Source organism: Dendrobium catenatum, unplaced genomic scaffold (genome assembly GCF_001605985.2).
Source record: "Dendrobium catenatum unplaced genomic scaffold, ASM160598v2 fragScaff_scaffold_998, whole genome shotgun sequence".
Classification (NCBI taxonomy): Eukaryota; Viridiplantae; Streptophyta; class Magnoliopsida; order Asparagales; family Orchidaceae; genus Dendrobium; species Dendrobium catenatum.
In genome coordinates, this window is record NW_021319460.1 from 2,269,061 (window position 1) to 2,283,584 (window position 14,524).

At 33.9% G+C, this 14,524-nt stretch overlaps 1 protein-coding gene across 4 annotated transcripts in view; it reads left to right on the forward strand.

Annotated features, from left to right (window-relative positions):
* LOC110106687 (protein FLUORESCENT IN BLUE LIGHT, chloroplastic) overlaps positions 1-9,967 on the forward strand; it is a 45,798-nt gene extending 35,831 nt beyond the window's left edge. For 3 of the 4 annotated variants that reach the window (XM_028697808.1, XM_020836660.2, XM_020836659.2), the window contains exons 4-5: positions 1,935-2,249; positions 9,473-9,967. In XM_028697808.1, the coding sequence (XP_028553641.1) occupies positions 1,935-2,249; positions 9,473-9,675 (518 nt within the window). In that variant the 3' untranslated portion in view covers positions 9,676-9,967. The remainder of the gene's footprint in view (positions 1-1,934; positions 2,250-9,472) is intronic. The other variant, XM_028697807.1, reaches the window with a different exon arrangement.
* Positions 9,968-14,524: the final 4,557 nt, after the last annotated feature.

Below are 14,524 nucleotides of genomic sequence, written 5' to 3' on the forward strand. Positions count from 1 at the left end.
GGAATTAAGCCCCACCTGCTAATGTAATTCCACCTCCTCCTCTCTAAGCTCTTCCCACGTTTCCTTCCCTTTCCTGGAAACTCCAATTGGCTGCCCACATATTCCAGCATTATTGGCTTGCTGTCCTGCATCCTTGAAGACCCGAGATTGCTGTCCAGGAATTTCTGGACTGTTTTTGGTGACTGTCTTGCCACCAGGAGGCCATGGTGTGCTGTCCAAGAGTTCATTTTGCTGTTTAGAGAAACCAGTCCAAAGATACTTGCTGCCACCCGCCAGAGATCATCAAACTGCTGTCCCAAGGCAGTTAGAGGTTGCATGTTGCTGTCTACTTCCTCCCAAGCATATAAACACCTCACCTATTCTAATCCCCCAAATCCATTCACTGATTTGGGAATTGAAATCCATTAAATTTCCCTGTTGTTCCACCGTCCCCTCTTCTCCTAATTGCTCCAGCAAACTTCTCTAGTCAAGACCCGTGGATTGGAATTTCTTCTCAGCCTTTCTCTTCTCCATTAAGGATAGACTTCTCCCTCAACTGTCTCTAGATCCTTGTCCACTAAAATCTGAGAATTCCTCTCAGATTTTTGTTTAAAGTCTGAAACTGTTTTCAGATTTTGAGAGAACAAAGTTGGGAGTTTGTTTCCTTTTCAAGTGCAAGAGAAACTTCTTTCTCTTTGCCACCACTCAAGAGGCCTACCAAGTGCTAAGGAAATTTGTTGCCAAGCACCCATGAATGAAAATCCACCTCTCCATAGCTATGCCGGCGTTTCTGTTCTACATCAGTATTTCTGTTGTTAATTCTCTTTCGAGTAACATGAGATCATAACAAGCATCAATATTGTGTGGAATGTATTAATAATTTGTTACTGTAGTTGTTAGTTGATATAAGAACTCAAACCAAAATATAGTATCTTAAGAGCTATTTTTTTTTTATTGTATTGTTAGTGTAGATGAAAGAAATGTCAGGTTTCTAAAATTTTTAGGTGTTTAATTGAGACTAAAATAAATGAAAGTAGCTTTTTAAGAAATTTAGAATACCCTCCAGAGCCAATTTTTGGTTTATGCATAATTCATCCAAATTCATGTCGGCAAATTTGAATTAAGCCCTTCTCTCCTGTGATCTCCAATGTCACATGTTATCTCATTCTCAAAATGATGTGAACTTCATTTTTGTGACCTCATTCTAGATGTCGTGCGAAGCCATCATCACCTCAATTTTGTCATGACCCCAAGTAGTGGGACAAAGGCTTGTTGTTGTTGTTGTTATTATTGTTGTTGTTGTTGTGCAACTATATCGTTGTGACCCCATCACCGTGATCTCATTCCTAACATCCTTTGTCTCTTCAACCCCATACAACTCATCCTTGCACTCATCATCTCTGAGCCCCATCTTGTGCTAATAACCTCGACTAGGCAACTCCTCACCACTATCAATGCCACCTCCATTGATCCCATCGTCTGTGACCCCTGTTCCCAGCATGCCCTATACTTAAATCAATATGTTCATTTGCAGCCAATAAAAAAAAAGGAAACTTTATTTTATTACTAACCATACAATTTAAATAAATCAAATTGTAGTGCATTCAATTTTCACTATATTTGAATGCCCATATATCCTAAGTAAGTGCAATCAAATTGTCTCTTAGTTAATGGCATTTTCAATGTCAGAGCATATTCAATAAACCACTTGGCCAGCACCTGCTAACCATGATTTAGCCTACAGATTTACGGTGCATTTTGATGTCAACTTTGCCTCATAATATTTCAACTCCTTTGTATCAATTTGGTCTCTTAATGAAATTGATTTCTTTGAGAAAGGCCGTTTTGACTATGTGTCCAAATTCTTATATTGAATATTTGAGCAGCAAAATTTTTTTAGAAGTGACCATTTTAGGCACTCAGTATTGTTTGCAATGGCATAATTTTCCGTCTAGGTTTGCTTGCACGGAAAAGAAAAGGGGAGTTGAAGCGGGTTAATGATCAATTGCGCCAAATCAATGAAACACTCAGAAGACAAGCAAAGATAGAATCTCATGCCCCTGACTTGAGCTATGCCCCGGTAGGCAGGTTAACAGCCAAGGAAGTTGTAGATCCTCGGAGAGAGAAACTAATTTCTAGTCTGAGAACCGGTAAAAACTACCTTAGGAATCAAGATTTTGAAAGGGCAGCTGCAGACTTCAAACTAGCTCTGGAGCTTGCTCAGAGTTTGGGAGAGCATGCGGAGGAAAAGAAGGCTGCAAGAGGTTTAGGTTTGTTCATCTCGACTGCAATATTTTTTTTGTTATGCAAAATTACAATTATTGCTCATCCTTAAGGCAAGCATTTAAGTTAATCATGTTTTGTAATAGATGATAGAATATATTTTCTTTCAAAAAACATGTGATCTAGCTAACTTAACCAATATGCCTAGTTGCTTGTTACAGAATGAAAAATACGTTACGGCTAGCTGTGTTTCTGTTGTGAGCAGAAATGGTGCAGCAATTAGTTAGCCTTCTTGTGAGTTGAGAAGTTTCGTTATATAATGCAGTTGGAAGCAACTTGACCCTATGATTGGCAAGAGCCTCATATATTTGCTACACTCATTGCAATTCTTAGCTTCCATAGTTTCATTCCAAATTTAATTGGCAGGAGTCTTATAAGTTGCCACGCCCATAATGTTATTGCTAGAAATTGACCCTTATATGTTACAGTCACTGTTAAAACTTTCTTTAGCTTATGTAGTTTCATTCCAAATTCTTGGGTTTATGGTCATGGATGCCTGCAATCAGCCATGTAATTAACAAAATGGTTTAGGTGACAAAATTATTTAATATTGATATCATTTTCTTGATTAGCCATATTTGAACTTTTTTTCTTATTATTTTTATTTTTGGTCATTCTTGTTTGGGAAAGTGTTTATTTGTCGTCCATTGGAAAATTATGGATGACCTCTCTTTTTTCTATTTAAAGCTAGGTTGCACTCTAAAATGGACGGAAAGTTAGATCAATAAAATCTTTATGTTATTTCTGTATGGTATTAGAGCAATTTCCTTTCTCTTTTTTTTCCCCTCCAATCTTCTCCCTTCCATCCCTCATCAAGTCCGGCAATAAAGAAAACATCTACTTTGAGCCTTGAGGTGACATCCAGTCCCGGTCCATCTATTCTAAACAATGACACCGACTTATTAATACTAATTCTCTTCCTGAAATCAACCATAAGCTTTTGCGAAATTTCAATCAATGATGATGTTTGTTTATGAAAAGGCAAGGCAGATTATCTCACAAGAATGTCTTATACACCCATTGAAAAAGATTTCATGTTTTAGCCATGCAAAATAGAAAATAGTATGGTGATTTCATAGATAATACATATCATGATAAATGAAATTAGAGAAAATTTCATATACTATAAAAATCCAAAGAAATTTGGGATGCTGCAAAAGATAGTTTCTCAAATGTTGACTATACTTAGACCATGTTTGAGATCAAGAGCATTCTCCATTACCTATGCCAAGACAATGACATTGTCATGTTATATTTCAACTCTTTTACTAGTTATTGACAATAATTGGGCATCTTTAAATAGAATGGTGCAGTGTTTGAAATGACCTCTAATTATAGTATGCTTATAATAAAATTAAGCGGCTCAATGAAACTTATATTACGAGTCCAAGATCACTCGTTATTACCTCATTAAGGCATTTAAGTTTTTTTTAAATGATTATGATCAAGAGGATCAATATAGACCATACGGTGGAGTGTTTTGAATTATGACCAAATTTACTAAAATGATCATCTTAAAAGATTATAAATAGGGCCCTCATTCTCTACAAAAAGGAAGATTCAAGGACTAAGAGTACTACAAAACTCTATTGCATTTTCTGGCTATCACTGTCGACAATCATCATTAGCAATTGTCACCACCTTCTTCAAACTCTTGGCAAGATCTAATTCTATTGTTAGATTTTAGCTTTTCGCATGCGGACATCTAAATTTATAATCCTTACCAATGGGAATCAGTCAATTGTTCTCAATTCTAAATATTCTCATCTTCTTTAACTATGAGGAAAGGATGATTTTTGTATCTCCAATTATATGGTGGATTATTATAATTGCTTAAGGCCTTGTAGTTTTTTCCTTTTTTGGGGGTTTCCATATAAAATATTTTTGGTCTTATAACTTTAATTTGTGCAAGCTGAATTTTTGTCTAAAACTAAGACATAAAACATGCACTCTACCAACATATTTTCTAGCACAAAACATTTAAATTCAATTTTATTTGATTAAAATTCTAATTTTATGACAAAGATAAAATTTTGTTAGACCGTACATCACAATCAGTTTAACCTGAATTATGTCTCATCAGTCAAAGCTAAACGATGTCGATTAGAGGAAAAAAATGAAAAAAGGATAAAGATAATATTGAAAATTGGGCAACTAAAATATCGATCAAGAAATATTCAAATTTATGTGGAAATATCTAGGAAAATAAAAAACGATGAGGAAAGAAGAAAATTCGATGCTAATGGTTTGATCTAGTCCTATGGAATATACTATAAAGAGACATTTGCACTGTTTATTAAACTTCAATTTTATACTTTTATTCTTTACAATAAATTTCGATGCCTCTGTACCTACTTTATATTAAAAATATTTATCTGCATTGTGATCTTGATGTAAGCTACATGATTGTTCCTCCTGGGCTTGAGAATCAAGTCAACGTTGATAAATTCTGCAAGCTTCAAAACGTCTTATGTGGTCGTAAACATCACACATGGTTTGATTTATTATTGAGGTACTTAAGGCGTATGGATTCTCTCAATGTCAAATTGATCACATTATATTCCTATAACATATATCAAATTACAACATAATGTTCGTATCACATATATCAAATTAAAAGATTGTCATACTAATTGTTTATGTTGATGATATTATTCCTATTGGAAATGATGGGAAAGAAATAACCAGCTTAAATAATCTTTTGGTAAAGAATTTTGAAATTAAAGATTTGGAATAACTTGAGTTTTTCCTTGGCATAAAAATTGTTTAATCAAGGGATGTTTGTGTCTCTCAATAAAAGTACATTCTTGATCTCCTTAAAGAAATTGGGATGATTGGATATAAACTAATGAATGCATTTATGGATCTAAAAATTAAGATGAGTGTTGATGATATTAAGAATATTGCAAATGATGTGATTGTTGACCTCTGATTAAAAAAAAAAAGAGAAAAGAAATAAAAAAAAAAATCCCTCAAATCCTCACCTGCCTCCCCACGTCGCACGATCCAGTGCCGCTCGTCGCACGTCGAGGCCATACCGAGCGTCGCGTCTCGCACGTCGCTTGCACGACTCACTCGAGTCGTTAAAAGGCTCAAGGCAACGAGGCCTTCGGCCTCTGCTCTTCCTCCTCTCGCCTTTTCTCACGCACTCTTCTCCTCCGACCCCCTCTGCTCTATTCGACTTCGCTCGACCGACGACTTCCCTTCCTCTTGGATCGGGAGTCCGACATTTCGATCAGAAGCGCGAACGGGAGCTCGCCGGCTGTGAAGACAACTTCCTACCTTTCGATCGCTTCTTCGATCCTTCGTAGCTGGTACGACCTTGCTCCTTCCGCGACTTTCCCTTCCATTCGGACCGGAAGTTACGACATTTTGATCGGAAGCCAGGGGAGCCCGCCGACTGTGAAGATAACCTTCTCCCTTGCGTTTCTTCTGCCCGACTCCTCCAGGGCTGGTCGACTTCGCTCCTTCGGCCAACTCTACCTCCCTGTCCGATCGCAAAGAAGAACGGGAGCTCGCTTGTGGAGAAGGTAACTTTCTCCCTTGCACGGTCTTGCTCGGCCGAGTCCTGTAAATAAAAAAAAATGATGAAATGATGATTTTATTTATATTAATTTTAATTAGTTGTAATTAATCGAAAGTTCTTTCTCGTGATCGGGAGGGGTAATTAACTATAGGGGCTTGCGCCTATAGGAAACCAGAACTCAGATCATAAAGTCCTCACAAAATGAGGGCGAAATCTCTGGGTAGTGTCTTATCTACAAACCCATCTGCCTTCCAAAATTTACCTCGGAACTTAGTTCGTTAAAACTCCCTCGCCGGATAATCAAAGCGAGCGGAGGCCGGGGCCGAATTTTTGGAGCCCACAGTGATTGAAATATCAAAAGGAAAAGCTCCTAATACTAAAATAGTAGGTTGTGGAATTAAAATGTTCAAAAAGATAAAAAATAAGAAGCTTTTTTATAAAAATTATTTTAGATGTAAAAATCGAAAAAATTAGAAAAGATATAAAGAGATCCGTAAGGAGTTCAAGGAAATAATATGTGATGCAAAGAATTTAGCTTTTAATAATTTATATACTGTATTAGATACTAAGGAGGTCGAAAGGAGTTAGCCAAACAAAGAGATAGGAGAAGTAAAGATTTAGTTCAAGTGAAGTATATTAAGGATGAAGATCAAATAATACTTTTATTAGAAGAGGATATTTAATAAAAATGCATGAGATATTTTGATATGCTTTTAAATGAAGATTATGAGAATATGATTAATTTTAGTGACTGTAGCACCCTAAATGAAAATATAGATTTTTGTTCTTATTGATGTATTAGTAAAACTGAAGTAAGCGAGACTTCAAAGAAAATGAAGTGTGGAAAAGTTGTTGGACCTGATGATAATCCGATAGAGGTGTGAAAATGCTTAGGAGATGAAGGAATTTCTTGGCTTACACAACTTTTCAATATTATTTTAGAAGACAAAATATGCCAGATGAGTGGAGAATGAGTGTTGATTCTTATTTTTATGAATAATGGCGATGCATAAAAGTGTACGAATTATAGAGGAATTAAGTTAATGTGACATACTTTAAAACTTTGAGAGAGGGATATTGAGCTTAGGTTACGACGTGATACTATTTATTCTCAAAATTAATTTGGATTCATGTCGGGTAGGTGTACTATGGAAGCTATATATTTATTGAGAGGTTTGATGGAGAAGTATAGGGAGAATAAGGAGGATCTACATATGATATCTATTGATTTAAAGAAAGCTTATGATAAAGTTTCAAGAGAAGTGCTATGGAGAGTTTTAGAAAAGAAAGGAGCTGATAATGATTATACTCAAGTCATTAAGGATATGTATGTAGGATTTGTTATTTGTGTTCAAACACAAGGAGATTGGACCAAGTATTTTCCTACTTTAGTTGGATTACATCAAGGATTAGCTTTAAGCCCATATCTTTTTGCTTTAATCATGGATGTTCTTATTAGACATTTGCAGGAGCATGTGCCTTGGTCTTTTGGTTTTTGCTAATGATATTCTTCTCGTTGATAAGAGTAGAGAGGGAGTTGAAGGTAAACTTGAATTATGGAGTTCAATCTTAGAGTATAAAGGTTTTCATTTGATTATATCTAAAATTGAATACAGGGAGTGTAATTTTAGTAAGTGATGGATCTAATGGAGGGATTGTGACTCTGGCCGATCAAGTCATTAATAAGCATACATGTTTTAGATATCTCTGATCTATCGTCCAGAGTGATAGTAAAATAAATGGTAATATTATTAGTAGAATTCAAATTGGATGGTTGAAGTTGTGTAATGCATCAAGCCTGTTGTGTGATAGAAAAGCACCCGTCAAATGTAAGGTAAAATTCTATAAGATGGGGGTGACACCTGCGATGCTTGGCCCAGAATGTTTGCCATTAAAAGAGAAGCATACAATTAAGTTAAATGTTGTAACGATAAGGATGCTTAAGTGGATGAGTGGATTTACTCTTAGTGATAAAATGTGAAACGAGCATATATGTAAAAAAGTTGGAGCTCCAATGGTAGAAAAGATTAGATAGAGCCGCCTTAAATGGTATGGTCATATAAAACGTCGGCCTTTTGATGGCCCAGTTAGGAGAGTATATGTATTATATTTGACCTATGTTAAGAGAGGTAGAGGTAGCCTTAAAAATACTTGGTTAGAAAATATTAAAAATGACATTTTTTATTAGATTTAAATGAGAATTTGACTCTTAATAGGACACAATGGAAAAAAATGATTCATGTAGCTGATTCCATGTAGTGGGATAAAGGCTTGATGTTGTTATTATTGTAGACTTATGAAAAAGCTATATAACTAATATATATTAGACCATATAGATTGTATATTTGTTTCACAATCAGTATGGTTAACAGATTAATGAACAATTTCAAGCACGCACATAGATACTATATTTTGAATACTTCAATATTTGAAGAAGAATCTTAATAAATGACTATATCTTAGGAAAACTCCAAATAAAGCTGTGGAAGTTCACTGATGCATTATAGGCAAGTTCTAGTAATGATAAAAGAGTAAATTCTTGATATTACACAAATGCATTGGAAAACTTGGTTGCTTGGAGAAACAAGAAACAAGCTATTGTGGCATGAAGCAATGCTGAAGCGGAATTCAGGGCTATGTTACTTGGGATTTGTAAAAGAAGATGATTGCTTGAAGAATTAAAAAAACAATCTAGTAGTCCAATACAGTCATCATGTTATAATAAAGCTTCTATTAACATTGCAATGAACCCAATCCTTCTTGATCGGACTAAGTATATATAGATTGATTGCTATTTCATCAAGGAAAAGATTGGTGATAACATTATCCAACTTATGTACTCTCTCTCAAATCTTGAAACATCTGATTTTCTCATTAAGCCTCTTCACCACAACTTTGAGCGTAAAATCTAAGTTGGAATGTTTAATATTTACCACCCAATTTGAGGGGAAATATTGGTTGCTGGTAGAATCCATGGATTCTCATGTCGATCTGCCATAGGGAGCTTCTATTCTCTCTTTATTTAAGCCACCAATCTAAGCTATCATTATATACTAATTTTTGTAGCTATATCTAACTCACCGTCTAAGGAATTATTTATTCTTTTCTTCTTTGTGTATCATTAAACGTAATAAAAATTGAATTCAATATTCATTTCATATGTTATTGTTTTTTTTTTCTGGTCATTATTGCTTTGAAAAGTGATTATTTGTTGTCCATAGGAAAATTGTGAATCATCTCTCCCTCTTTTATATTTAAACTTTGATGAAAATTAATTCAATGAAGTCTTCCACTTATTTCTACAAGTTGCTATTATGGAGACATCTTTTTGGATGATTATAATTGGGGCTCATTTAGTTGCTTGAAGCTAGAAAACATGTTATGAGAAATGATGAATTTATTAGCTTCCATCATTTCGATGGATGAATTTACAAATTAAAATTGATTCTCAGCTCTGCAAAAACCATTTAAATCCCTCACAAGTGATAATTTTATCTTCTACAAGATATTTTATATCTACAAGCAATGAAATGAGCTCTTATTACTAATAAATTGGTTAAATATTGCCGTACTATATTCCCTGAAATGGTCATATGAAATTATTTTTAAAGAAGCTTTAGATTTAAACATAATATATGTTCTTTCTGTTTAGTTATTAATTTTTTTAATTGAATTATACTTTAGGTGCATCACTACAAAGGCAAGGGAAATTCGAAGATGCCATGTTGTACTACTCCAGGGTTTTAGCAATATCCAAATTAGAAGGTGAGGATTCTGCGACTACAGAGGCCTATGGTGCGATAGCTGACTGCTTTACTGAACTTGGAGACCTGGAGCGAGCAGCAAACTATTATGATAAGTACATTGAAAGGCTAGTAGCCAACTAAATTTGGCTCAGGTACCCTCACTTTTATGGAAATTTAGCTTTTCTTTCGGTTAATACCACTATAGATCGTAAGCACAGATCTTTTTTTTTTTTTTTTTCTAAGCAAATTTTATCTTTCTAGATTTTTTTCTCAATAAATCACAGCATTTGGCACCCAGGCTAAGATTAAGAGAGAAACATGCTGAAAGATGCCAAATTTATGTAAAGGCTCATTTAATGGGATGCATAAACAAAAGTGTTTGGAATTCTTTACTTTTAAATTTATTTTATTTTGTTCAATAATTGAATTTGAAGTCTGCTGTTGGTTTGGAGCAGAATGCTTAGAATTATGCGAAAACAACTTATTATTGCTCTTTTTGTTGCTTGCAATTTAAAATCACATTTTGGAAAGTGTTAAATTTATTAGATTTAGGCTTTGTTTGGGATGGCTTTCTTGCTGCTTTTTAAAGTAGCTTTCTAGTTCGTTTGGGATAGTTTTTGACTATTGTTTTTTTGCCGCTTTCAAGAATTTTTTTTACTAAAAAGTTGCTGTAGAAAATAATAAGAAAGCTGTCCAATGAAATTTTAGTAGTTTAGTTGATTAAAGGGTTTTTTTTTAAATATCGAGTGTTAAATTATAAATTATATTTATGAGATTGGAGATTCCATTAATGGGTTATGGCTGCTTTCACAATAATTGATTGAAGTGAGAAATCAATATTACATTCAAACTCAAAATACCTTCAAAAATTTTAAAATGGGATGATTATAATTTTATACATAAAATGAATAAAATTATAAGCATTTTCTTTAAGTGAATTGTTGTTACAAGCAGCCAAATAAGCCCTATGACAGTGTATTGTCGTTGGCAGATTTATGGATGGAGATATATTAGGGAGGATAATAAGTATAAATGCAAATGGGCCGTTTAGTGAGTCATTTGTGAATCATGTGAGCTTATAATTTATTATTGTTATTAAGTTATTTTGGGTCTTGTTGTGCTATACATACCTGTTTAGGAGGAATTAGACTATCCAACATCAGTGAATGAAACTTTGACTGCTCCCTCTCTATTTGTGGAAAAATTATTCCGTCAGATTACCTGACGTAGAGCTACATCAGGTAGCTTTATAATATGTCGTCACGTGCACTTACTTTTTACCGCGCGGCCCGACGACCTGACTCGGACCGAATCCGAGATTACTATGTTCGCGTATTGCTCGGTATTTGCTCGGTATTGCTAGGTATTGCTTGACAATAACGAGAAATACCGCTATGTGAAGACCAATACCGAACAATACCGAGCAATACCGAGTAATACCTAAAAGAACTCGGTATTGAACTCAATATTGCTCGGTATTGGTCTTCACATAATAGTATTTTTCGTTTTTGTCGAGCAAAATCGACCAATACCTAGCAATACAGAGCTACGCAAACTCCCGGTTCCGTTTCGGGTCGGGTTGTCGGGCCGCGCGGTAAAGAGTAAGTGCACGTGGCGACATATTATAGGCTACCTGATGTAGCTCTACGTTAGGTAACCTGACGGAATAATTTTTCCTATTTGTGACTATCCGGAGTTGTGGGCATTCTTGAATCGCCGAATTCTTAATCAATCTTCAAAGCTTTAAGCTTCTTTAAATTGCCTACTTATCATGTATTTTTGAGGCTTTTATGTGTTTTTCTATATATTTTCAAGTTTTGTTTTTATTCAATTGTGCTCTTGTTAACTTTCTCGTTAGATTTCATCTCTTAGGCATCGTTTGAGACAGCTTTCTTATTGCTTCATAAAGCAGCTTTCTAGTTTAAAAATAAAATTTTTTATACTAAAAAGGTGCTTTAAGAAGCAACAAAAAAGCCGTCCCAAACGAAACCTTATACTCACTTGTTTGCACGTCTTGACCTCCCCATCACTAGATTTGCCTCCACTTACCTGTTGTCAAAGCAACTCTAGAGATTCGCCCAGATCCAGCATCTTCTATGTTTGATCCCCGGATACACCTTTATCTTGACCATATCATCCAGATCTGATTGACTTTGCATAGCTCTGTTCGCCTTCCCCTACGTCCCTATCGCTATCCCTAATTTCCACTAGATCCCTCCATTCTTCTCATCCAGATTTGATTTTTCCCTCGCCAAGTGCAGATCTGCATCGATCTCATCTGGATCGCTCTCACCGTGCAATCTCATTCTCATCTTCAACTCTTTCTAAGAAATTATTATTTGTGGTGTCCAAACTTAAAAGTTACGTCCGGACTCCAATTAAATTAAGATATGTAGATTTCTTACTTTTTTTCAAACGGCCCGATGACCCAACCAAGTCAAGTCTAAAAAATGTTGAAATCATTGTAGCCCAATGTTTTATGTTATCATAAAAAAAAAATCAGTGAAAGCTCCCAAATATTTAAGATTTTACTGGAATAAAACTTTTGGTAACGATTGAGAAAGAAAAATGAGGAATGAGAGATTAAGAGAGAAATTGGTTTGGAGGATGTCATATATTTTGAAGGGTTGTTGAAGAAGAAGAATAAGTTTAACGGTAAGATGTAATTTACTCACCTAATAATAAAATTTTAATGTACATTATAAGGCGATATGCTTTTTGTTGAGTTTAACTTTTCATTAGATAAATTTATTGTAGAGGCAAATACAACAAAATTGTGTTCATCTTCAAGACAGATCAAATTCTCAAACAAGCATTAGCCCGAATGCCTCGACGAGGTTTATAAACGTGGCAAAAAGGGTTTGTTTTTTTTGTGATGTTTAACACATTAATTTAGAATGTATTCTTAAAAAATTTATATATCGAATGTTGCATTCTTCTATTAATCAATTTTGTAAAATTTTATGTAAAATAATAATTTTTAAAAGTTTATTTATTATCTCATATAAAATTATTATGTATTTTTTCTTTTTTTTTTTGTTTATGTGATACTTTTGTACATTTTGATTTTCTGTATTGCTGTGCATTACTATATATTATCGTGTGTATTATTTTATATTTTGTTAGGTATTGTTGTGTATTGCTAAGTATTCAAGTTTATATGAATTCATAATATTTTATTTATTCATTTGAAAGTTTTGAGCTTTTACATAGTTGTGTATTACAAAGATTATTTTAAAAAAATATGATTTTTTTTCTAATAAGCACAATGTATTGGCATTGCTAAGTATTTAAGTTTATATAAATCTACAATATTTTATTTGTCCACTTGAAGTTTTTTTTTTTCATTTGAAAGCTTTTTAAGCTTTTACATAGTTGTGTATTAGAGAAATTATGTTGGAAAATGTGATTTTTTTTTTTTCTAATCACACTATATAATTCTAACATAATTTATCTAATATACAGCTACGTAAAAGCTAAAAAGCTTTCAAATGATCAAATAAAATAGAGCAATACATAAAATACATAGTAATGTACATCAATACATAATAAAAAACACAATAATATATAGTAATACACATCAATACATTATAAATACGTAATAATGCATAGCAATATATAATAATATGCAGCAATACATAGTAATACACAATAATATATAACAATACAGAAAACTACACAATAATACATAACACTACACAATAAAATACACAATAACAAACACCAATATACAACAGTACACAAAAATATATAGTAATACACAACAATAAATTGCAATACAAAAAATACATAATAATGTAGTATCAAAATAAACAAAAATATCATATAAGCAAAAGCTGAAAAAACATAATAATTATATAGGAGAAAATAAATGAATTTATAAAAAATTATCATTTTACATAAAATTTTACGTAATTGATTAATAGAAGCATGCATTTTGTTGCATTTAATATATAAACTTTTTAAGAATACTGTTGGGTCCTGGAGTATTCGCAGTGGTAGAGAAATATAAAGTTTTAGCATCTTAGCGTTGTACGAAAATTCGACATGCAATCAGATAAGAGAGAGGGTGTTGCATTTATAGGAGACACAAATATTTTTATGTGGAAAGCCCTTGAAAAAGGGGAAAAAATCACGGGGCCTAGCCCAATTTGAATGAATCCACTAGTATTGCAGTTGATTACAAATGAGGCCCTTCATTGGAGCAAGGCCTTAACTTGATGTACATCTTATAAAGTACATTACATCATGAGAATACAAAGAATCAATACTGATGTGTTTGTTTGGTTTGAAGGACTGTAGTCGGTGGTAGAGGAGGAGTTTCTTTCCTACTATTCTTCCTCTCTTTTCCTCTTATTCCTTCTCTTTCTTGGGTCCCCTCTCAAGAGAAATGAGAGGTCTATTTATAGTATTTTGATGATGGCATGACCCGTAAATATGAGGATGATCAAGGGCAAATAAAGAGTGGTTCGGATGGATGGTCGATATTGAATTCTTTGATCGTGGATCATTTATCAGACATTTGAAAGTCTTAACGATATCAAAATTCGGCGATCCTAGGCTCGTTGGATTCGTCTCGTCGAACCGCTCGATTCGACTATAAGCATGTCATGTTTGCAAACTGTTTGGTAATCCAAATTATGGATTGAACCTTCCGAATGTGCTTCGGGTCTTCAATTTGGATCCATTTGGGCTCGGATAGAGTTTAATTTGGTGTTGTTGGGTTCGTATTTCAGAGACAAACAGTTCGGCTATAAGTTTGCTGAAATAGGAGTTCAGATGATCCCAAATTTAATTTTTGAAGTTTCCAACTTGATTTTTGTCTCGAGATTTGTGCCCGATCAAGATAATTTTTTGATGACATATCAAATACATTATAAGTTAATGCGCGTGAAAGATCATAAAAAACACATAAATTGTTGTTGTACAGTTTGTAAATTCATCATCGAAGCCTTTGATGTTGTTTGAGGAGTTGATTTACTTGAAAGAC